Raw genomic sequence first — 26,936 nt, forward strand, 5'->3', positions numbered from 1 at the left:
CAAGTATCTGACAAGTAAATTCATAACATTACAAATGAACACTACATGCATTATAGGTGCTTTCTAAGTCATCGTTGATAGAATGATAATCTCACACTTTTGAAAGTGAAGCTACATATAAGTGACCTCACTTTCCAAAACACTTTTTAAATGATACTACAAATTTAAGTCATTAAGTGGGAAAATTCAACTATCAATTTATTCTAGAAGTCATTAGAAATATTATATATTTTAAAGTAGTAATTTATTTTGACATTTGACGGGATGAAATTTGTACCTACATGAGAAAAAAAAAATATGATTGTGTTGTTTACCAAACAGATACCTATAAAGTTTGGAAGGTGATTCCTGTTTAATTTAACAGGTTGACCCTAGATTGTAATGGGGGGCTAGTTTTGCTGGACAGTAAATAGCAGATATTAATATGGTTTTGTTTAATTAAAACAACCCATATAGCCTAGACAGTTTTAAACAAAACAAAAATGATCAAAACTGTCAAGACAAATTCTCAGCAATTATGTGAGATGAGATTAGCCACCACTTACTGAGTATTTACTGTGGACCAGGTCTCACGCCAAACAACCATCAAGGCACTTTGACTTATGATTATGATTATGATTTAACAAGTCTGCCTATGTGATGGGTTGTTAAAACATTGAACAAAGTATTCATTATGGTTGTTGCTGAAAATCTATTAATGTTCTGAGTCACTGGTTTAAACATCCAAGAAAGCAGAGGTATTTAATTAAGGGTCCAAAATATATTGATGTTTCATAATATCAGTTCCTGGAACATTTACATAACAGAAGGGAAAGATGCCAATCCGTGAGTCACCCGCTTCACTGTATAAGATGGATTTTTGAGCTGAGCCTTTGCTGTGGGGCTTTCTGCTTGCTCATTGCCTAGGACTGCTACATTTTTCAAGAAGCATCAACCCTACTAACTACTTAGCTTTTCTGATTTGTTTCTGGTCTATGGAATGTTTGTTGTATTTTGGAGCCCAATTTTGCCATGCTTGATTTTCTGTTTTTTACATTTTATCTATAATTATTAGGTGTCTGAGCGGATGAGGTGCTTTGAAGTATGACCTTACAGTAACTTTGACCTTGAAGTCTCAGAGCCATCACGTAAACACTTAAATGTATAATATTCCTTCTAGATACAGTCACAAGCATAGAGCGTTTAGGTATAGGAATGACTAAAATATGTCACTGGAGTAGAGGCTGTGCCTTATTGCCCTCTGTATATTCAGCATCAATGCAACATACACATCATTCCGTGAATAGTGGGGGTGGATGGATGGATGGATGATGAAGTGACTTGCACTGCCATTATCAAAGAAAGGTTATGAAAAGTGTCATTAAATCACTGATGCACATATAAAGGACTAGAGTATAGAAATATATGTGGGACTCAGAAAACTTTGAGAATATATGAGTTCCCATAAACCAACCCCTTTGTATCTGAGGTGACTGAACACCGATATCTGAGATACCAGAGTCTCTTAACCATCTGTAGATGGTGGAAGCAGACTGGATCCAGGGTAAAGAGATGCAAATGTAAGATAATGTATACTATTTGTGTTCTTTTACTTATAAACACTCAAATATTGCCTTTCAAGGTAATTAGATTCATGGTTAAACATATATAATTTGCCTATTAGCCATTAATAAGTTAACTAAAGGCAGTGCATGCAGAAGTGTCTCATGGGTTTGGCCTTTCCATGATAAGCTGTTTTCTTTTATTAAGAACAAGAAATAAATCACCTTCCAGTCTCTAGGCTCATATCTTATCCCATATAAATTCTCAAAAATATTGTTGCTTCTATGGCTTCATCCAATTATTTGAGGAGTCTAAGTTTTTTTAAGGCACCAATAGGCTAACAACAAGTGTATGTTATGATGTCAAAACTTATAGTGCCCAAACATAGTGAATCTAAGGAAAAATATAAAATGCAGACACAGAGCAACTAAAATTTAAAATATACTATAAAATAAGTCCTAGTTTAAAGAATAACCCCAAACAGCTATTGCTTATTGAACAATTACTATTTGTACTCTGCTAAGTGGTTTATACATAGTGATGATCAGAAACAGGATAGCAGAGATTGGAGAATATGCCCCAACGCCTAGTTTATAGGGCTAGTGTGTGGAGGGGGGGTGGGAATTGAAATCAGATCTACCTAAGCCCATGTGCTAGGTTCAATCACTCTGTACAGACAGGGCCAACATAAGGTGCCTAGAATAGAGAATAACACACCACTATCCAAGTGAGAAGAGCCAAAGAAAAGTTTTCAGTGAACTTGAAAACAAACACTGCTGAGGATATGCGTTAAGTAGTCAGATGTCTACTTATAATTATTTTCTTCAAATTCTTCATATGATTCCTTGACATCAGATTTTGACATCACTGGAAGCAACTTTTGAGTCGCCTAACAGTTTTCCAGCATGTAGTAACCCCACATCCACCTAAGGTTCTGAGACATAGACTTGTTTTTTAGTTTGTATGTAACAACATCACTGAAAATTTTAATGTAAAACTTAAGTGTTAATTAAGTGTAACATCAGCACAGGTGGTTTTCAGATGTATCTGGTAGATGTGTATTTGTCTTGTCCATAGCAGAAGAACATATGGTATCTCTTCCTAAATTGATCTTTACAAGACTTGTGTACAACAATATTCAAGACTTGCATTTATGTGATCATATCTCCTAGAATAATTAACAAATCAGAGTTAAACTTGTTTGCCTCATATTTAAAAAGAAATCCATCTAGTAATCTCAAGATATTCTAATTGAGCTTGGAGAGATTATGTCAAATTAATTCAACTTCCCTAAATAGTAGTGTGTGGTTCAAAATAAAGTAAGTCAGACAGCCACCTGTAAAATGAGAGAATGAGTTTGAAATCAAATACAAGGTCCCCTCTTTCTATGCGAAAATTTTAGAGAACAAAATATCTTGCCTAATATCAGTATCAAACCACTTAAGGGTTGATTTTGATTGTTCTAACTACGTATATACTTTGAAGTCATAAGGCAAGCGTTCTTTGAAGTTAAAAAGATTTTTAAAAATTTATTATGACAGAAACTTAAATACCAAGAGGTCAGAAAAAAATTACAAAGTTTGTAATAAAAGAAAAAATGAAAAGAAAAAGACTAAATGCTACATTTAATGCTAAACGTATCTGTGAAAAAATTAGTTTAAAAATTATTTTTAGTTTAAAAATTATTTTGTGTTCTGTTTAAAGCTACAACATAATGTTATAATTGAAGAGAATTCTACAATCCCTTAAGGAAAAAAGATTGGTAATAAATGTGCACACGAACTGAAAACATGCCTGAATTATAACCAAGGGACCAAAGTAGGGGATTAGAGAAATGGGTGGTTAGGCAGACAAACAGAGATTTGGGACAGCAATGTGCAGTTCACAGCTCAGCCACAAACCTTGTTGGCAATGATTTCTCATAGCACAGAGAAGACATAGGAACTGTAAGTTTGAGAGCTACAAACATAGGCTCTCCCTGACTGGAAGCTCCATGCGGACAGGGACTGTGTCTGTTTTCTGTACCTGTGTCCTTCTGGTGTCTTCGAAACTGCCAGACACACTAAGTAAATGATAAGTATTTGCTGGAAGTGAAGGAAGGAGGAAGGAAAACTCAGATATCATTAAATCATAAGCCTCTCATTTGCTTCCACTATAAATAAGGGGATTGGACTGAATTATTTCTTGGGTTCCTTTCAATCCTAATAATTGACAATTCTAAGTTGTACACACTCATTTGCACACACAAAGACACACATAAGATTTTCCCTGATAAAAAAAATCAGAAGACCAGGGGAAAAGGTATCTCTAAGGACATGGGCAAGAAAAATCTTGCCTGAAACATAGAGCTACCACATGTACACCCAAATGGATTTTGATTTTAAGAAGAGGATAAATTAGAGAATTAGGTTAGAACATAAGCAAGGCTGAGGTTCCACTACAGTTAGACTATACAATGCCTATAGCTGGCAAAGTTCAGTAAGAAAGGTAAACTACTACAGGTAGGTGTCACATCTTTAAATATTACCCTGATTGTACTAACTATAGTGATTTGCCCTCCTTGTAATAATTTATAGCAATTAGAAACATTACTCTTGGCAGTTGGGAAAGAAGGTTACTTATGACAGAATGTGACTGTATTTGGAGATAGGGTTTTTCAAGAGGTAATCAAGTTAAAAGGAGGACATTCATTAGGGTGGGCCCTAATCCGATATGACTGGGGTCCTAATAAAAAGAGGGTATTTTGAGCAGTTTTAAGACTTCACCATGTGAAGACTCAGGGAGAAGACGGCCATCTACAAGCCAAGGAGAGGGCCCTTATAGGAAACCAACTCTGCTTACATCTTGATTTCACACTTCTAGCCTCCAGAATTATGAGAAAATAAATTTCTGTTGTTTGAACCACCTGTTTATGAGCTTTATTATGGTGGCCTTAGGAAACTAACACACGTCTCCACAAACTTACTCTGAACACTATTCCATAATTTATATCTCCTAGCATCTTAGCCTGCTTAGTTCTCAGAGTTAAATATGAAGCTTTTGACAAACAATAATATATAATATTAAGAACACTTATAGTTTTGGATCATTGATAAATTGGAAGGCAGACTATGATAAAATATGTTCTAGAATCTAGAATCAACACAAACCTCTACAAAGGACTATTTCCAGTGAGGATATAACAGTGAGTGAGAACACATACTCAGAAAATCTGGGCTATTCATATAAATCATCTAATACATAACTCAGAAAGTTAAAGAAGTACAGACTGTTAAATGGAAACTCTTGACTTACTGATAAGAAAAATCCCTCAGCGGTAGTCTGGATCATGCACAGTGTGCTAAATGATAGCTATTGTGATAAAGAAGTAACCTGAGAAAGTCTAGAACGAGGCACCAAGAAATCTGGAAAGCAGGGACGATCTACATCCAACTTACACTACTCCCCTCCTCCATCCCCAACCAAGGGGATCTTGAGTAGTTTTAAGACTCAAAGGATTAATGGAATATGAAAACATCATCTTTATGTTAGAATTCTAAACTATATCACCATTACCCTTCCTTCTTTCATCATCATTTTGACATCTGGCTCTCTCTCATGGTCATGGTGATTTTACTATCCACACAGACAATCCTTCCACTACCCAGCCTCTCAGCTCCTCAACCTGCTCTCCTCTAAGACCTTATTCTCCACCCAACTCGCACAGCTCATTTTAGCAAAAAGACACTGGATGTTGTCATAAACCATAAATGCACCCCTCCATAAATTCGACTTCAGCGTCCCTTCTCTGACCACCACCTGTTTTCTTTATAGAACGTGCTGCCAGTTTCCCAATTTGAACGATTCTTCAGCGCCCCAAAGCACTGACTTTGAACACTGCTTCACTGCCCCTCACATCTCCCATATCCTCACATCTCCCCTTAGCCAGCCTCAATCCCATGAGCACCCATTATACAACTCCCTTGTATTTCTGTAACTCCCTGGCCCCTCTCCTACTCCATCACATTTGCTTGTTCCAGTTCAGCTCTCCAATTAATTCCTCACCTTCACTGGAGCAACTAAACATGGATGAAGAAAAACATTCACACTGGCTGTTCTCACCTTAAGTTCATGAGCACTGACTCCAGGTCGGCCTGTTATGCTGCCCTGCGGTCTTGGTATATTTCCTAGTTTATTGATGCACCCACTTTTACACTACATTTTCTACCTCCCCTCTCCTCAGATGTCCACATCTTCTTGCCTCTTCTTATATTCAGTTGTTGACCTTCTATCTTATTTCACTGAGAAAACAGAGACAATAGAAAGAGAACATCTATATGTTCCCACACCCACATGTACCAATCTACCTTCATCTGTACCCATATATTCCACATTTCTTCCTGTTAGACTGGATGAGCTCTTCTACCTAATACAAATGGTTCCACTTGTGCACTAGATCCCACCCTATCACTGTTCCTATGTGGTACCCTCCCTCCTGCGTCACTGATTCTTCCTGCTTTACAGGATCATTCCCATCATCGTAGAAACATGTTGAATTATTCTCCATCTTTACAAAACCATTACTTGACCTCATGTTCTCCCTCCAGATACTGTTTCATTTCTTTGTTTCCTTTGTTGTAAAAATCCTTGAAAGGGCTCTCTATACTTCTTCTGCTCATATTCTTTCTTGAATCTACACCAATCAGGTTTCCAACTTCACCACACCATTGAAATGACTCTTGTCAAGGTCAACAAGACTGTCTACAGATGGTCACTTTTCTGTTCTCATCTTATTCTGCCTCTCAGCAATCTTTGATCCCCGTGATTACACCCTCCTTTATGAAACACTTTCTGCCTCTGGTGTCCTAGACTCTGTTCTCTCTTGACTCTTCTACCCTCTGGCTCTGCCTTCTCAGTCTCCTCATCTTCCCAACCTTTAAAGGCAGGGTGTCTCAGGGCTCATGTCTTGGGATTCTTGACTCCCGGGATCATCTCATCCAATTCCACGGCTAATATATATGCTGATAATTTTGATTTGTTGACCTTTCCCTCAACATCAGACTTGTATATCTAACTGCCTAATAAGCATCTTAAGCTTAAAATGTCAAAAAACAAACTCTTAAATTTCCTCCCCAGACTGCTCATCCAGCAGTTTCCCACATCTCTCTGAATGATACTTCCATTCTTCCATTTGCTTTGTCCAAAAATCTTTGACTCCTGACACTACATCTCTTCTCTTTTTCTCCCAGCCCATGCATCTAATCCATAAGCAAATCCTGTTGTTATTTCCAAATATATTCAGGAACCAGTTAATTCTTACTATCTCCACTGGGATATCCTTGTCCAAGTCATTGCCATCCCCCACTTGGATTACTGAAATACATTCCTGAACTCCTGAACTTCAGGTCTCTATTTGAAAATCACCCCACTTACGGCACTGTCCTAAGCTTCTCCACATAAAATAACACTTCTGCTGCCTATACTATCCCCTCCTGCTCTCTCTCCTTGACCTCGCTTTACTTTTTTCATGGCACTTACTATACCATGGGACATATTATATATTTATTGCTTATTGGTCTGATGTCTGTATCGCTCAGAACCAGGCAAGAACTTATGTTCATTTGTTGATCCACCAGTGCCTAGAATAGTGCCTGATGCTTATTAGGCACTCAGATACTTGCTGAATGAATGAACTGACATTATCATCAGCATCATTATCAATATTATGTTTATTATCTAACTGCCAGAGGGTTGAAGCAGAGCAACTGCACCCTAAGACAGAACAAAACACAATCTAAAACAGGGTAACCTTGGTGGGAGCAGGAGTTAGAACATGGCCAGCACATACTGGAAATGTCGACGCGCACTTCACTTGTTAAAGCTAGAAGTGGACAATCATTTCCTACCTCAAGACTTCAGTTTTAATCAAAATGGTAGCATATGGTCACAAGCACATTTTATTCCTTAACAAAGCACTTCTATTAGAAGAGCTTTGTATTATTCTACTTCATCACTAATACCTGAATCCTCAAAAAGGGTATATAATAATTAATAGAAGGGAAAACTGAAAAAAGGAGAAATTGATTTTCTTAAATCAGTAATTTTTTTTTTTTTTTTTTTTTGCGGTACGCGGGCCTCTCACTGCTGTGGCCTCTCCCGTTGTGAAGCACAGGCTCCGGACGCGCAGGCTCAGCGGCCATGGCTCACGGGCCCAGCCGCTCCGCGGCATGTGGGATCCTCCTGCACCGGGGCACGAACCCGTGTCCCCCGCATCGGCAGGCGGACCCCCAACCACTGCGCCACCAGGGAAGCCCTTAAATCAGTAATTTTAAATCTTCTATCATCATTATTATTTTTTGCATATTACATACCAACAGTGTCTTCCTTTTTTATTTTAATCTTAGAGCTATTTCTCTATCATATTCTCTTTTCAAGTACAAAGAGAAAATTTACCCAAATGGTAACTTGAATAACCTGGTCACAAGCCTTAAAAATAAGATAAATTTCAAGGTCTTATCATTCTGTATTGAAGGAACTTATAATATAGAGGGTGTCTTCTTTAGAAGAAGCATGTGTTAGCATTTGTCATTTTTTAAATGAGAACAGAGTTCTAACAACACATTAAAATGTACAGATTTAGAATAAGAACTTGCGTTGCATGTGAAGAGGAAAAAATATAACAAAATAAGGTGATATACGAGAAAATGGGTATGAAGATATATTATATAAATGAATGCAAAGTTAATGAGGCAAAGAATTTAAATAATACAAGGTTATAAGAATTAACATGTCAGTTGATAACTTCAGTATATCTGCTTTTCAGAGTAAAAGTACAAATTTGCATAGAGATAGATATTTGAGCAGAATAAAAATGTGACAAAAAAGGGTCTAAGTTCAGACAAAAACCCCCCAAAACCCATAGAATGATCTTAAATACAACGGTCTTCATTTGCTTTCAGGTTAATATCTATTCTATTTTCTTACTACTACAAGTCCTTATTTTTTCTACTTTCATTTAATAAAACAAGATAGTATATAATTCTTTATGACTCTATAACTTCTGAATTTAAGATTAACTTACAGTAAAATTTCCCCCAATATATTATTTTAAAATCTATTAGAAATAGATAAATTTCATGATCAGCTAAAAGCAATATAGTGCTTTAGATACCTGCAACGTTTGAAAAAACCTTCAGTTAAATATGAAGAGAAAACTTAATTTGAAAAAAAAGGGAGTGATGCACGCAATTTGAATAAAATGCCTAAATACTGATAATTAGGAACAGAGGAGGAAAAAAACCTGTCATAATTGGTTCCACTCACATATTTATTTTATTTTGAGTACTTACTTCACCAAAATCAAAATGAATGAAAAAAAGGAACCCACCGTATGTGATCAACTTACTTTACAATGATCATACTGGAGCTGTAAGGCTGGGACATCCCCTCCAATAGGCATTTGTTTTCTAAGCTCTTCATCTTTCATATTCAGCCATTTGATCAGTTCTTCTAAAGACGTCAGCAACCTGTTCCACTTCTCAGCACTGGCCTCCAAATGAGCCCTGTGAAAAGATAATGCTGACCACATTTAGACATTTGAAACGGATCCAAAAAATTATGTACCTTCCTTTAGCCTAATAATCATGTACAACCAACTAACGCTCACGTCTAAGAAGGAGGCTGAAACTTTGTAAAAAGAATATATACTTCCTGTAAGAAACAGTTATTTCGAATAAGCTAGAATATTAAGGATATGTTGGTAATATCTGTCAAAAGTTAAAACATACACCTCCACACCACAAAGGCATCAATGAGGCTCTCAGGAAGAATGTCCATGATATAATGTAAAATTATTTAAGCAAGTTTCAGTAGTTTATGTATAGTATATATGCACATTCAAATGTAACTTTTTTCTCATTTCATCTACATATACAAAGAGACGGATAGAGAGAAGAAATCATATGCATATAAAATTTTTAGAAAGATACATACCAGACGCAGTCACTACTGAGAACACCACAAACGCTTAATTTTTATATATTTTTGTACTAATTGAGTATATGCAACAGGCTCGTATGATTTTTCTTTCCAAAAAAGCTAATTTGAGGGGGGAAAATTACTAATGACTTGATTTCTCTTGTATTCAAATAAATTACTGAAAGCAGAACATCACCAACATTTATCTCAAAAAGTTGAAAAACAATAAAGGATTACTTGGACAGAACACTATTTGGCTTATGGCTGACTGATGTCCAGTGACAAATGTTATGAATAGAAAACAACTGAGCAGAAATCACTGCAGTACTTTATACTCTGATTCAAATATGAGGTCTTTGTTTCAATAATAATTTCTGTTTTTAGCACAGAAAAGTGTCTTCAGGTTCTTAAATTATGAACTTCATAATTAGGGAACTATGTTTAGGAAAAATATTTTTTATGTGATGAAGGCTTCAATAAGAATAAAGCCTTTGAAAATAGAAAAGTAAATAAGAGACAAATTTGCTAGTTGCTCCTGCTAGATCCTTGGAGAAAGCCCAAAGCCTTGGAGAAAGCCCTGCCTCAAGCCCACACCACATGAGTTGGATTTAAAAAGATAAGTAAGTCAAAAACAACTCGAGAGACTCAAGGAATCAGTGTTTCCTCAATCTTGCATCACCCCAGTGGACAGACCATAAATGTGGACTTACATGCTAAACTGAATGAAATGGAATTGTCTTGACTGTCCATGACCTTTCAGAATGAAAGGGGCAAGGCTGATGGAGACAGACATAAGCCTTGTTACACAACAGCTTCCAAAGACTAAAGATTTATGATAGCAAAAGATGACTCATTTGGGGCAACCCCAGGTACAAGAAATCTCTGTTGACCATGTTTCACATCCTCTCATACCACAACGTTCACCTTAACATTGGCTTATGATCCCCACTTCCACAAAATTGCTCCTTTACTGAGTGATATGAAACAAATCAACCAAGCACAGCAACTACTGCCCCTCAGACCTATCAGTAATTTCCTTTTTGGACATCTAACCTACTTGAATCTTTGTCTCAAAGCTAATAGCTCTGCTATAGTTCATTCAAACAAATATTTCCCCATTGATCACATTAGGTGGTATTCCCAGCAGTGAATATTCAACAATATCATAAGTCTTGTTTAAAAGTTCATAATGTTTCCCAGAAGAACAACTATGTATCTCTGATCTTTAGTTCATCTCTAATTCCTAAAACAATGACCATAGTCTATCAGCCAATATTCCTGGCTAAAAGAAAAAAATGGGAGTTCTGCATATCTCTAAAATACCATGTGGGCTTCCCTGGTGGCGCGATAGTTGAGAGCCCGCCTGCCGATGCAGGGGTTACAGGTTCGTGCCCTGGTTCGGGAAGATCCCACATGCCGCGGAGCGGCTGGACCCGTGAGCCATGGCCGCTGAGCCTGAGCGTCCGGAGCCTGTGCTCCACAACAGGAGAGGCCACAACAGTGAGAGGCCCGCGTACCGCAAATAAAAAAAGTTAGGAGTACAGGGGCTTTCCTGGTGGAGCGAGCAGTGGTTGAGAGTCCGCCTGCCGATGCAGGGGACACGGGCTCATGCCCCGGTCCAGGAAGATCCCACATGCCGCGGAGCGGCTGGGCCCGTGAGCCTCGGCCGCTGAGCCTGCGCGTCCAGAGCCTATGCTCCGCAACGGCAGAAGCCACAACAGTGAGAGGCCCGCGTACCACAAGAAAAGAAAAGAAAAAAAAAAAGGAGTACAGAAAAAAGTTTGAGGTATCATAATTATAATTTGAAATTCTATTTTATTCTCTTGTACTTACAGTCTTTTCTGTTCATTCTACAGGTGCTATGATTAACCTCACATTACAAATGCTTTAATGAGATCCTGATTCTGTTTGAGGGCCAGCTTTTCTGTGTTCATACTGATTAATTTTAGGCCAAATATGTCCCTGATAAACAAACTTTTACTTGGCAAAGAACAGAACTAAATAATTTCAAGTATATTAACTGAAAATTCTCTCTTCCAGTTACAAAGCATTTTGTCCTCAGTATATTTGACTGAGTTGGTGCAATTTCTTTCCAGTATTTTTAAATCCAAAAAATAAATACTGGACTTCCCAGGTGGCGCAGTGGTTAAGAATCCACCTGCCAATGCAGGGGACATGGGTTCGACCCCTGGTCTGGGAAGATCCCGCATGCCGTGCAGCAACTAAGCCTGTGCACCACAACTACTGAGCCTGCGGTCTAGAGCCCGCGAGCACAACTACTGAGCCCGTGCACCACAACTACTGAAGCCTGCAACCCTAGAGCCTGTGCTCTGCAACAAGAGAAGCCACCACAATGAAAAGCCTGCACACCGCAATGAAGAGTAGACCCCACTCGCCACAACTAGAGAAAAGTACACGCGCAGCAACAAAGATCCAACGCAGCCAATAAATAAATAAATAAACTTTTTAAAAATAATGAATATTGATAAATAAATAAATAACAGCTAGAAATCAGAAGTCTTTAGTCAATCAAGAAGTGCTTGAGTGTCTTTGTGTGCAAAACACTTATGCACACACCCTGACCTCTTATTTCAGATTATTTGATCCTGCATCTTCAATGTCTATAGTTTAACTCTTTAATGAATAACCAAACCAGACATTACATTCCTATGACATCTATTTACACACTCATTGTATTGAAGAACATGATAATGTCTTTTCCAATGCAGTTTACTTTTTGACTGCACAGAAATAATGAAATTGATCATTGAAATCTATGGCATTCAGCATTGAAGAACTATTTATAAAGATGAAGGCAATACTCTTTTCAGCGAGATACTAAAGGGACGTCGAAATAAAAAAGATAACATTGGTCTATGTGCTTCTCCATATCTTTCTTTTTCCATAGTAAAAAGCAAACTGATGTGACAGAATCTCTGCTGGGAAAATCTGTTCTGGTTATTCTCCGACAGATTATAAATATGTGTTTGGTGGATTACTACCATATGCCCAAATAAAAGCATGCTTCTGTAGTAGCCTTCAGTGTCCTAGTTTCCATTTAATTCTTTCATCTTTCAAGATGAAAGCCTTTTCTTGGGCACTGGGTTGAATGCTTTGCAAAAAGAAACCTTACATTTGTGTCTGGTATAGTTGTACTTTTTCAGTTTACTTGAAACATTCTGAGGCTTATATTTCCCCAAGATTACAGTTAAGCAGTCATCAATCATGCTTTCAGAATCTTCACTTAAAACGTTTCTTTATCTAACACATATCTGTGGGCACTCACATTTTGGATAAGAGACTTTATTATCCTGTCATCTGCTTCAGTTCATTCTTTGGGTACCTGACATGTGCAAAGCAATAGATACTTTCATTGCATGTATTAGCAACTCAGGGTGATGTCTACTTCAGAAAATGCTTCACACAAGTTAATTCTTTTTAGATTGAGTCATCTATTTTACAACTCTCTAAACATTTTTAAATGACCAGTTATTTTTAAAACTATAATATGAAAACTTTTTGAACATAAACATCCATAAAAACGGCACCTCATCATTTAAATATTGTAGAAAAGGAACTATGGAGAAAACTATGTATTAATATTAATATATATTTTAAATCACCAAAAGCCTCTACCTTTCATGTTTCTTCAAAGAAGTTTTTATCCCTTCTCCCAAAGTACAGATACAAAAAAAAAGAGCAGATCAATCTAGCCCAACTTCCGGGAAGATGGCGGAAGAGTAAGACGCGGAGATCACCTTACTCCCCAAGAATACAACAGAAATACATCTACACGTGGAACAACTCCTACAGAGCACCTACTGAATGCTGGCAGAAGACCTCAGACCTCCCAAAAGGCAAGAAACCCCCCACGTACCCGGTTAGGGCAAAAGAAAAAAATAAACAGAGACAAAAGGATACGGGTCCTGCACCAGCGGGAGGGAGCTGTGAAGGAGGAAAAGTGTCCACACACTAGGAAGCCCCTCCGCGGGCGGAGACTGCGGGTGGCGGAGTGGGGGAGCTTTGGAGCCGCGGAGAAGAGCACAGAAACAGGGGTGTGGAGGGCAAAGCGGAGAGATTCCAGCGCAGAGGATCAGGGCCGACCGGCACTCACCAGCCCGAGAGGCTTGTCTGCTCACCCGCCAGGGCGGGCGGGGGCTGGGAGCTGAGGCCCGGGCTTCGGTCGGAGCACCGGGAGAGGACTGGGGCTGGCGGCGTGAACACAGCCTGCAGGGCGTTAGTGCGCCGCGGCTAGCCGGGAGGGAGGCCGGGGAAAACTCTGGACCTGCCGAAGAGGCAAGAGACTTTTTCTTCCCTCTTTATTTCCTGGTGCGCGAGGAGAGGGGATTGAGAATGCTGCTTGGGGGAGCTCCAGAGACGGGCGCGAGCCGCGGCTAAAAGTGTGCACCCCAGAGACGGACATGGGACGCTAGGGCCGCTGCTGCCGCCACCGGGAAGCCTGTGTGCTAACACAGGGCACTATCCACACCCCCCTTCCGGGGAGCCTGTGCAGCCCGCCACTGCCGGGGTCCCGGGATCCAGGGACAACTCCCCCGGGAGAACGCACGGTGCGCCTCAGGCTGACAACGTCACGCTGGCCTGTGCCGCCGCAGGCCCGCCCCGCACTCCGTGACCCTCCCTACCCGCAGGCCTGAGTGAGCCAGAGCTTCCGAATCAGCGGCTCCTTTAACCCCATGCTGTCTGAGCAAAGAACAGACACCCTCCGGTGACCTACACGCACAGGCGGGGCCAAATCCAAAGCTGAGCCCCTGGGAGCTGTGAGAACAAAGAAGAGAAAGGGAAATCTCTCCCAGCAGCCTCAGAAGCAGCGGATTAAAGCTCCACAATCAACTTGATGTACCCTGCATCTGTGGAACACATGAATAGACAACGAATCATCCCAAATTAAGGAGCCATGTGGATGAAAGGCTCTTGGTGCTGCAGCCAGGAGTTGGTGCTGCAGCCAGGAGTTAGTGCTGTGCCTCTGAGGTGGGAGAGCCAACTTCAGGACACTGGACCACAAGAGGCCTCCCAGCTGCATATAATATCAAATGGCAAAAATCTCCCAGAGATCTCCATCTCAACGCCAGCACCCAGCTTCACTCAACGACCAGCAAGCTACAGTGCTGGACACCCTATCCCAAACAACTAGCAAGACAGGAACACAACCCTACCCATTAGCAGAGAGGCTGCCCCAAATCATAATAAGTCTACAGACACCCCAAAACACACCACCAGACGTGGACCTGCCCACCAGAAAGACAAGATCCAGCCTCATCCACCAGAACACAGGCACTAGTACCCTCCACCAGGAAGCCTACACGGCTCACTGAACCAACCTTAGCCACTGGGGACAGACACTAAAAACAACAGGAACTACGAACCTTCAGCCTGCAAAAAGGGGACCCCAAACACAGTAAGATAAGCAAAATGAAAAGACAGAAAAAAACACAGCAGATGAAGGAGCAAGATAAAAACCCACCAGACCTAACAAATGAAGAGGAAATAGGCAGTCTACCTGAAAAAGAATTCAGAATAATGATAGTAAAGATGATCCAAAATCTTGGAAATAGAATAGACAAAATGCAAGAAACAGTTAACAAGGACCTAGAAGAACTAAAGATGAAACAAACTATGATGAACAACACAATAAATGAAATGAAAAATACTCTAGATGGGATCAATAGCAGAATAACTGAGGCAGAAGAACGGATAAGTGACCTGGAAGATAAAATAGTGGAAATAACTAATGCAGAGCAGAATAAAGAAAAAAGAATGAAAAGAACTGAGGACAGTCTAAGAGACCTCTGGGACAACATTAAACGCACCAACATTCAAATTATAGGGGTTCCAGAAGAAGAAGACAAAAAGAAAGGGACTGAGAAAATATTTGAAGAGATTATAGTTGAAAACTTCCCTAATATGGGAAAGGAAATAGTTAATCAAGTCCAGGAAGCACAGAGAGTCCCATACAGATTAAATCCCAGGAGAAATACGCCAAGACACATATTAATCAAACTGTCAAAAATTAAATACAAAGAAAGCATATTAAAAGCAGCAAGGGAAAAACAACAAATAACACACAAGGGAATCCCCATAAGGTTAACAGCTGATCTTTCAGCAGAAACTCTGCAAGCCAGAAGGGAGTGGCAGGACATATTGAAAGTGTTGAAGGAGAAAAACCTGCAACCAAGATTACTCTACCCAGCAAGGATCTCATTCAGATTTGATGGAGAAATTAAAACCTTTACAGACAAGCAAAAGCTGAGAGAGTTCAGCACCACCAAACCAGCTCTACAACAACTGCTAAAGGAACTTCTCTAGGCAAGAAACACAAAAGAAGGAAAAGACCTACAATAACGAACCCAAAACAATTAAGAAAATGGGAATGGGAACATACATATCGATAATTACCTTAAATGTAAATGGACTAAATGCTCCCACCAAAAGACACAGATTGGCTGAATGGATACAAAAACAAGACGCGTATATTTACTGTCTCCAAGAGACCCACTTCAGACCTAGAGACACATACAGACTGAAAGTAAGGGGATGGAAAAAGGTATTTCATGCAAATGGAAACCAAGAGAAAGCTGGAGTAGCAATTCTCATATCAGACAAAATAGACTTTAAAATAAAGACTATTAGAAGAGACAAAGAAGGACACGACATAATGATCAAGGGATCAATCCAAGAAGAAGATATAACAATTGTAAATGTTTATGCACCCAATATAGGAGCACCTCAATACATAAGGCAAATACTAACAGCCATAAAAGGGGAAATCGACAGTAACACATTCATAGTAGGGGACTTTAACACCCCACTTTCACCAATGCACAGATCATCCAAAATGAAAATAAATAAGGAAACACAAGCTTTAAATGATACATTAAACAAGATGGACTTAATTGATATTTATAGGACATTCCATCCAAAAACAACAGAATACACATTTTTCTCAAGTGCTCATGGAACATTCTCCAGGATAGATCATATTTTGGGTCACAAATCAAGCCTTGGTAAATTTAAGAAAATTGAAATCGTATCAAGTATCTTTTCCGACCACAATGCTATGAGATTTGATATCAATTACAGCAAAAGATCTGTAAAAAATACAAACACATGGAGGCTAAACAATACACTACTTAATAACGAAGTGATCACTGAAGAAATCAAAGGGGAAATCAAAAAATACCTAGAAACAAATGACAATGGAGACACGACGACTCAAAATCTATGGGATGCAGCAAAAGCAGTTCTAAGAGGGAAGTTTATAGCAATACAATCCTACCTTAAGAAACAGGAAACATCTCGAATAAACAACCTAACCTTGCACCTAAAGCAATTAGAGAAAGAAGAATAAAAAAACCCCAAAGTTAGCAGAAGGAAAGAAATCATAAAAATCAGATCAGAAATAAATGAAAAAGAAATGAAGGAAACGATAGCAAAGATCAATAAAACTAAAACCTGGTTCTTTGAAAGGATAAACAAAATTGATAAAACATTAGCCAGACTCATCAAGAAAAAAAGGGAGAAGACTGAAATCAATAGAATTAGAAATGAAAAAGGAGAAGTAACAACTGACACTGCAGAAATACAAAAGATCATGAGAGATTACTACTAGCAACTCTATGCCAATAAAATGGACAACCTGGAAGAAATGGACAAATTCTTAGAAAGGCACAACGTGCCAAGACTGAATCAGGAAGAAATAGAAAATATGAACAGACCAATCACAAGCACTGAAATTGAAACTGTGATTAAAAATCTTCCAACAAGCAAAAGCCCAGGACCAGATGGCTTCACAGGCGAATTCTATCAAACATTTAGAGAAGAGCTATCACCTATCCTTCTCAAACTCTTCCAAAATATAGCAGAGGGAGGAACACTCCCAAACTCATTCTACGAGGCCACCATCACCCTGATACCAAAAGCAGACAAGGATGTCACAAAGAAAGAAAACTACAGGCCAATATCACTGATGAACATAGATGCAAAAATCCTCAACAAAATACTAGCAAACAGAATCCAACAGCACATTAAACGGATCATACACCATGATCAAGTGGGGTTTATTCCAGGAATGCAAGGATTCTTCAATATACACAAATCAATCAACGTGATACACCATATTAACAAATTGAAGGAGAAAAACCATATGATCATCTCAATAGATGCAGAGAAAGCTTTTGACAAAATTCAGCACCCATTTATGATAAAAACCCTGCAGAAAGTAGGCATAGAGGGAACTTTCCTCAACATAATAAAGGCCATATATGACAAACCCACAGTCAACATCGTCCTCAATGGTGAAAAGCTGAAAGCATTTCCACTAAGATCAGGAACAAGACAAGGTTGCCCACTCTCACCACTCTTATTCAACATAGTTTTGGAAGTTTTAGCCACAGCAATCAGAGAAGAAAAGGAAATAAAAGGAATCCAAATCGGAAAAGAAGAAGTAAAGCTGTCACTGTTTGCAGATGACATGATACTATACACAGAGAATCCTAAAGATGCTACCAGAAAACTACCAGAGCTAATCAATGAATTTGGTAAAGTAGCAGGATACAAAATTAATACAGAGAAATCTCTGGCATTCCTATACACTAAGGATGAAAAATCTGAAAGTGAAATCAAGAAAACACTCCCATTTACCACTGCAACAAAAAGAATAAAGTATCTAGGAATAAACCTACCTAAGGAGACAAAAGACCTGTATGCAGAAAATTATAAGACACTGATGAAAGAAATTAAAGATGATACAAATAAATGGAGAGATATACCATGTTCTTGGATTGGAAGAATCAACATTGTGAAAATGACTCTAATACCCAAAGCAATCTACAGATTCAATGCAATCCCTATCAAACTACCACTGGCATTTTTCACAGAACTAGAACAAAAAATTTCACAATTTGTATGGAAACACAAAAGACCCCAAATAGCCAAAGCAATCTTGAGAACGAAAAACAGAGCTGGAGGAATCAGGCTTCCTGACTTCAGATTATACTACAAAGCTACAGTAATCAAGACAGTATGACACTGGCACAAAAACAGAAATATAGATCAATGGAACAGGATAGAAAGCCCAGAGATAAACCCACGCACATATGGTCACCTTATCTTTGATAAAGGAGGCAGGAATGTACAGTGGAGAAATGATAGCCTCTTCAACATGTGCTGGGAAAACTGGACAGCTACATGTAAAAGTATGAGATTAGATCACTCCGTAACACCATACACAAAAATAAGCTCAAAATGGATTAAAGACCTAAATGTAAGGCCAGAAACTATCAAACTCTTAGAGGAAAACAGAGGCAGGACACTCTATGACATAAATCACAGCAAGTTCCTTTTTGACCCACCTCCTAGAGAAATGGAAATAAAAATAAACAAATGGGACCTAATGAAACTTAAAAGCTTTTGCGCAGCAAAGGAAACCATAAACAAGACCAAAAGACAACCCTCAGAATGGGAGAAAATATTTGCAAATGAGGCAACTGACAAAGGATTAATCTCCAAAATTTATAAGCAGCTCATGCAGCTTAATAACAAAAAAACAAACAACCCAATCCAAAAATGGGCAGAAGACCTAAATAGACATTTCTCCAAAGAAGATATACAGACTGCCAACAAACACATGAAAGAATGCTCAACATCACTAATCATTAGAGAAATGCAAATCAAAAATACAATGAGATATCATCTCACACCAATCAGAATGGCCATCATCAAAAAATCTAGAAACAATAAATGCTGGAGAGGGTGTGGAGAAAAGGGAACCCTCTTACACTGTTGGTGGGAATGTAAATTGATACAGCCACTGTGGAGAACAGTATGGAGGTTCCTTAAAAAACTACAAATAGAACTACCATATGACCCAGCAATCCCACTACTGGGCATATACCCTGAGAAAACCATAATTCAAAAAGAGTCATGTACCACAATGTTTATTGCAGTTCTACTTACAATAGCCAGGACATGGAAGCAACCTAAGTGTCCATCGACAGGTGAATGGATAAAGAAGATGTGGCACATATATACAATGGAATATTACTCAGCCATAAAAAGAAACGAAATTGAGCTATTTGTAATGAGGTGGATAGACCTAGAGTCTGTCAAACAGAGTGAAGTAAGTCAGAAAGAGAGAGACAAATACTGTATGCTAACACATATATATGGAATTTAAGAAAAAAAAATGTCATGAAAAACCTAGGCGTGAAACAGGAATAAAGACACAGACTTACCAGAGAATGGACTTGAGGCTATGGGGAGGGGGAAGGGTAAACTGTGACAAAGCGAGAGAGAGGCATGGACATATATACACTACCAAACGTAAGGTAGATAGCTAGTGGGAAGCAGCTGCATAGCACAGGGAGATCAGCTCGGTGCTTTGTGACCGCCTGGAGGGGTGGGATAGGGAGGGTGGGAGGGAGGGAGACGCAAGCGGGAAGAGATATGGGAACATATGTATATATATAACTGATTCATTTTGTTGTGAAGCTAAAGCTAACATACCATTGTAAAGCAATTATACTCCAAAAAGATGTTAAAATGAAAAAACAAACAAACAAACAAACAAAAAAAAAACGAAAAATGAGAGCAAACAGTGTGAATGAGTAAGAGGAGCATTTATTAAAATAAAATACAGTTTTTCATTTTTTCAATAAAGTGAAACATCTATGGAGCGCCCACTCTGATATCAGGCATTACACTGGTTCAGAAATAGAAGGTTCTAGGGTCAAGTGAGGAGGAAGACAAGTAAACCAAATATACTCTGAGATAGGAAACCTCACGATAACTCTCTGAGCCAACTACAGCTCAGAGCAGGAAGAACTTGCTCAGGAAGCCATGGTGAGAATCTGGAATCCACACTAAATTCTAATACCTTTCCACTATGTTGCTCTCATCATGGACAGCACTTAAGAGGGCAGATAGAAACTGCCAAGGTATATTTGTAGACAAGTGAAGATACATTTGAAAAGTGGTAGGACTGCCAAAGAATTTGATGACTCAAATTAAGAGGAGTAAATATATACTATCCCCTATTGTGTAAGGAAGAAATGCACAGAATTAAATACCCACGTTGGCATTCTTACTACAAAGAAACTTTTATGGTAAAACCCATAGATTACAAATTGAGTTATAGTGAAAGAAAATACCTTCATTAGTGCAAGAATAACCAGTAACTTTAAAAGGGGATTATTTCTGCTCCCAGAAAAGGAATTAAGATTGACTAGGGGAAAAAAGTAGAGTCCTCAGAATTCAGTTTGTTCTGAAAAGAACACCAAATCTGTGCTTCCAATATTGTAGCCACCAGCAATATGTGCCTATTTCAATTTAAAGCTTCAGTTAACTAAAATAAGTAAAATAGGAAATTCAGTTCACCAGTTGCACTAGCCACATTTCAACTGCTCAACATGCCACATATGGCTAGTGGTTACTGTACCAAACAGCGCAGATACAGAACATTTCCATCATTGTAGAAAGTTCTACCGAAAAGCACTGAGACAGAGGAAAACAAGAAGGAAAGCTGCAGAATTTTCCTCTATGAGATCTGAGAAAAAAAATTTTAGAAGTTTTACAATATGGTTAGCAAAATCAACTACCTAAAGTTAAAAGTGGTGTCAATGACATTGTAAAAGTGTGATAACGTTAGATGTAATGATGATGTTAAAGGTTAATCTCCTCTAAGAGCCTCTAAAAAGGTGCTCTGAATCTTTAAGAGGCTCATAAAAGAAAGGGAAGATAGAATTTTATCTTTGAACCCTGTTTTCATTAGATTTGAGAATTTCACTGGCCTTTGAAACCGTAAGTTAATAAGGATCCATATTAAACATTAAGGTGATAAGTGGATATTTAATTAACATAATCCTAAATTATACAAATTTAACATATAAGTTTAAGCCATGGCCTTCACATTACTGAATTTATTAGTAATTTCCAATTCACATTTTTCCAGGGAGTAAAAAACATTGTTAAAAATTCCTAAGAGCCTATCTTCTAGCTCAGGTTTCAAATCACTATCTTTGCTTATATCGATCTAAGTGGAATACAGACTTGTATGTATTGTTTTTCGATTGCAAAAGAATAGTTGGTAAATTAGATTTCCGTATTTTAAAAGTGTGATCAAAGTTATCCAAAAAGGGACTTCCCTGGTGGTCCAGCAGTAAAGAATCGGCCTTCCAATGCAGGGGACACAGGTTCGATCCCTGGTCAGGGAACTGGGATCCCACATGCCGCGGGGCAACTAAGCCCGTGCGCCACAGCTACTGAGCTCACGCACCTTAATGAGAGAGCCTGTGTGCTCTGGAATCCTTGCGCCAAAACTACAGAGCCTGCACGCCACAACTAGAGAGAAGCCCACGTGCCACAGCGAAAGATCCCACAAGCCTCAACAAAAATCCTGCGTGCTGCAACTAAGACCCAACGCACCCAAAAATATAGATAAATAAAAAATAAAAAAGTTAACCGAAAAGACTGGAAAATAGTACTTAAGATATTAACCCAAGGCTTTGAGTCACATGTAATTCCGTAGTTCCAATGATCACGCCGTGGTCAATGGAGGTAACGTCAAGCATTTCATGTAGACACAGTGAATGTTCAATAAATATTAGCTGTTATTATGATCTTTGACAGATAGTCTCTTTTCTAAAAATGATGATAAAGTGCAGCGAATATTCCCGGCCATGACAATACTGATTTTAGCACAATGAAAGCACAATTTGAAATACAGAATGCACAGAAGGGACATCTATCTGATGGCCTTATTCTCAGAAAAGAATGAAGCAAGGCTGCATGCAGAGAGGGAGATTTCGAGAGGTTTTGGGAGCCAATGAGGAATCGAAATCTTTAAAAGTTAGGGATAGTGGTGATTATGATAGAAAATCATTCAGAATTGCAATAGCAATTCTAAGTAGAAACTGTCAAGTCTCAGTTGAAGAAATGTTATCATTTTTCACTTTCCAGTGCAACACTAGGAAGCCCAGAATTTAGATCAGGGGATAGGGAGGGTATGATTATCAGAGCATCAGCAATTGGAAAAGCAGACAGGAATTTCAAGGGGGAGAGGAATTTCAAGGTCCTGACATTACTGAAATGGTTTATAATGAAATCCAAGCTGGGTAGATGGGGTTGATGAAATCTGAAAAGTGGAAGGGTTTAAGCAACTAAAGATAAGGAGAAAGGTGTGTAGGTTTGGGAAGATGAAGGAAAAATAAAAAGAAAGCTAGGAATTCCTCAGTTGAAAATATTAGAGGATGTGCATTTTAAAACAATCTAGTTAGAATATTGTAGACAAATTTGAAAAAAATAAAATGTGTGCTCTGAAAACAATTTGCCCCTGGTCTCCTGAGATTGCTCATCCCAGGGATGCCAAGATAACATGGGATGTCAACTAAGTCCTAGGCCTGGGCAGATCTATCGGGCTTAGAAACAAAATAGGGATAAAAGCATTTAGAGATAAAGTAAGAAGAAACTGAGAAGTCAAAATATACAGTTATCAGTAGAGATGTCGACACCAAGGATGATAAGTGAGGAAAAGATGCAGAATAAAAAGGAAGTCAGGGGCTTCCCTGGTGGCGCAGTGGTTGGGAGTCCGCCTGCCGATGCAGTGGACCCAGGTTCACAACCCGGTCTGGGATGATCCCACATGCTGCGGAGCGGCTGGGCCCGTGAGCCATGGCTGCTGAGCCTGTGTTCCACAACGGGAGAGGCCACAACAGTGAGAGGCCCGCATACCAAAAAAAAAAAAAAAAAAAAAAAAAAAAGGAAGTCAGAAGCTCAAATCAATGAGTAAAGTAGAAGAGTGTCCTATACATCAGGAGGAAGCAGGAGTAAGATGATGAGAGGGTAAAATAATAGATGTATCCACTTCTAACGACAAGCTGTTGAGAGATGGAGAAGCAATGCTTAAGAAAAAGCAGTGAGGCTGCCAACTTTCCTTCTTATCCCTGTGCGCAGGCTGCTGTTCAGCCAGTGTCTGCTGGCACCATACTGGGAGTTTATGGCTAGCATTCTACTTGGTGTCCACAGTAGTTGTTAAATATTCAGAATGTTCCTGTTGACTGCCAGGTGAGGAAAATGGGAAAACTGAACTCTATTAAAGAGTGTTTCAAGTAAAGCAGGCAATTAAGGGGACAGTCAACTTTCAATTATAGAGAAGAGTGATGGGAGAGTTTAAACAAATATTAAAGACATAGGAGAATTTGTTCACAATAGAAGCCAGTGCAAGTGTAGACTATACTTTAAAGGAATGAGAGGAAAGAACAGAGGAACAAGAATTCATAGTGCACTCAGCAAGCAACATTTTCAGTAAGGACTGAAGGAGGCAGCTGGCTGTGTGGGAAGTTACTTCATGTTTTTGTTAATGAGAACACCTCCACACCCCAGCTCCTTGGGAAGGGGTTTTCTCACTAAGTACATTCCTGGCCTCTTCTCCACCCTTTCACTCTCTCTGTCCCTGTAGAGGTAGGGTGAGGAATCTGATTTGTAGATTTGGGGAATAACTTGATCTACTTAGCTCAGCTCACTCTTGCCTTTTGAGAACAAGTCTGCAGAGACTGAGTTCTTTTCTACTCTTCCATGCAGGGTTTCCCACATGGGAGGCCACATTCTCCAGTGACTGCTGGGAATTCTGCCTACTTCTGGAGTCCGGTTAACAGCACCATTTAGCTCTTACTCTAAGCACCTCCTCCCACCTAGCCTCTGTCAGTAATTAACATGACACTGTTGTTCTCACTTGTCCTTACTTTTGTTTCCTATTTCTTCTGAATCCAGCCAAGAAAGAGGGATGCTACTTGTTGGGGACCTTCTCAGAAATTCCCAATATTAGTGACTAAGAAACAAGATGGGGTAGGGAGAATTACTATGTCTTCTGAACTAATTAGTTCCAAACATAATGGTAATCAATGAGAGTAATAAGAATAGTTAACAATTATTTAGTGCTTACCATGTGCCACTGTTTTAGGTACTTTATAAAGGCTAATTAAATCAACTATTCATGATGACTCTATGAGGAAGTTACTCCTATTATCCCTATTTTGCACAGGAGGAAATACATATTGGCCAAGTAACCTCCCCGCAGTGTCACAGCTGCCAAGGAACAAAACTAGTGTTTAAACTTACTAGGCAGTCTAGCTCCAGAGTATTAAATGCATCCCGGGCTTCCCTGGTGGCGCAGTGGTTGAGAGTCCGCCTGCCGATGCAGGGGGCGCAGGTTTGTGCCCCGGTCCGGGAAGATCCCACATGCCGCGCAGCGGCTGGGCCCGTGAGCCATGGCCGCTGAGCCTGTGCGTCCGGAGCCTGTGCTCCGCAACGGGAGAGGCCACAACAGTGAGAGGCCCGCGTACCCCCCAAAAAAAAAAAAAAAAAAAAAAAAATGCATCCTGTACCACTTCTCTCTGAGGTGTGCTTACTATATGAGGGCCCATTACTAAGAATAATAAACCATTTTATCATTTTTTTAATTGCGATATGATTGACATATAACATTAGTGTCAGGTGTACAACATAGTGATTCAATATTTTTATTGATTACACTCCATACAGTTATTATAAAATATTGACTATATTCCCTGTTCTGTACATTGCATCCTTGAAACTTATTTGTTTTATACCTTAATTCCCTTCACCTATGTTGCCCCTCCCCCACTCCCCTCTGGTAACCGCTAGTTTGTTCTCTGTATCTGTGAGTCTGTTTCTGTTTTGTTATATTTGTTCAATTGTTTAATTTTCTAGATTCCACATGTAAGTGAAAACATACAGTATTTGTCTTTGTCTTACTTATTTCAGTAAGTATAATACCCTCCAGGTCCATCCATGCTGTCACAAATGGTAAAATGTCATTCTTTTTTTTATGGCTAATATTCCATTATATATATATATATATATATATATATATATATTTATATATATATATATATATACACACACACATATATACAAACACATATATATACATATATACGCATATATATAAATATTCCATTGTATGTGTGTATATATATATATATATATATATATATATATATATATACACACACATATACAATCTTCTTTATGCATTCAACTGTTGATGAACAGTTGCAGACTGTTTCCATGTCATGGCTATTGTAAATAACGGTGCTATGAACACTGGGGTGCATATATCTTTTCAAAGCAGTGTTTTCATTTTCTTTGTCTCAATACCCAAAGCGACTGTAATCAAAATAGTATGGTACTGGCACAGAAACAGAAGCATAGATCAATGGAACAGAATAGACAGCCCAGAAATAAGCCCATGCACATATGGTCAATTAAATCTACAACAAAAGAGGGAAGACTACACAATGGGGAAAAGACAGTCTCTTTAATAAGTAGTGTTGGGAAAACTGGACAGCTACAAGTGAAAAAATGAAACTAGACCATTTTCTCACACCGTATACAAAAATAAACTCAAAATGTATTAAAGACTTAAATGTAAGACCTGAAAACATAAAACTCCTAGAAGAAAACATCTATGCAGTACACTCTTTGTTGGTCTTAGCTATATATATATATATATATATATATATATTTTTTGCATTTGTCTCCTTAGGCAAAGGCAACAAAAGCAAAAATAAAGGAATGGGATCTAATCAAACTAAAAAATTTTTGCACAGAGAAGGAAACCATCAACAAAATGGAAAGGTAATCTACCGAATGGGAAAATATATTTGCCTATGATATGTCCCATAAGGGGTTAATACCCCAAATATATAAAGAACTCACACAACTCAATACAAAAACAAACAATCTGATTTAAAAATGGGCAGAGAACCTGATAGGCATTTTTCGAAAGAAGACATACAGATGTCCAACAGACACATGAAAATATGCTCAACATAGAGGAAAATCATCAGGAAAATGCAAATCAAATCCACAATGAGATATCACCTCACAACTTTCAGAATAGCTATGGTCAAAAAGACAAGAAATAACAAGTGTTGGTGAGGACATGGAGAAAAGGGAACCCTTCTGCACTGTTGGTGGGAATGTAAAATGGTGCGACTATGGAAAACAGTTTAACGGTACTTCAAAAAATTAAAAATAGAACTATCATACGATCCAGCAATTCCACTCTTGGGTATTTCTCTGAAAGGGTCTCTTCACAGCTCTTCTTGTCTTTAGAACTTTTCTCATCTAATAATGCACTCTCCATAATTGTGTGGGAGGGATATTTCCAAAGCTTAAGTCTAATCATGCCACCTAAAAATTTTCAAATTCCATTACCAGTGGAATGGAGCATAGTACACACAGGTGTTCCATGATTTGTGTCTTACCTCCCTCCTCACCTTTTTCTCTAGTCACAGTCTTTCCCCTCTACATCATCAGCAAATTCTATTCTCAGTCAGACTGAACTTAACTGCTCCATGAAAACACAGTGTTATTTCTGGCCTCCTGCTTAGATATCTTTC

General features: G+C 38.8%; 1 protein-coding gene across 3 annotated transcripts in view; it reads right to left on the minus strand.

Annotated features, from left to right (window-relative positions):
• Nucleotides 1-26,936, minus strand: part of UTRN (utrophin) — a 561,071-nt gene that overhangs the window by 129,214 nt on the left and 404,921 nt on the right. For all 3 annotated transcript variants that reach the window (XM_032650818.1, XM_032650820.1, XM_032650819.1), the window contains one exon: nucleotides 8,927-9,083. In XM_032650818.1, coding sequence (XP_032506709.1) covers nucleotides 8,927-9,083 — 157 coding nt within the window. The remainder of the gene's footprint in view (nucleotides 1-8,926; nucleotides 9,084-26,936) is intronic.

Source organism: Phocoena sinus, chromosome 12 (genome assembly GCF_008692025.1).
Source record: "Phocoena sinus isolate mPhoSin1 chromosome 12, mPhoSin1.pri, whole genome shotgun sequence".
In the NCBI taxonomy this organism is placed as follows: Eukaryota; Metazoa; Chordata; class Mammalia; order Artiodactyla; family Phocoenidae; genus Phocoena; species Phocoena sinus.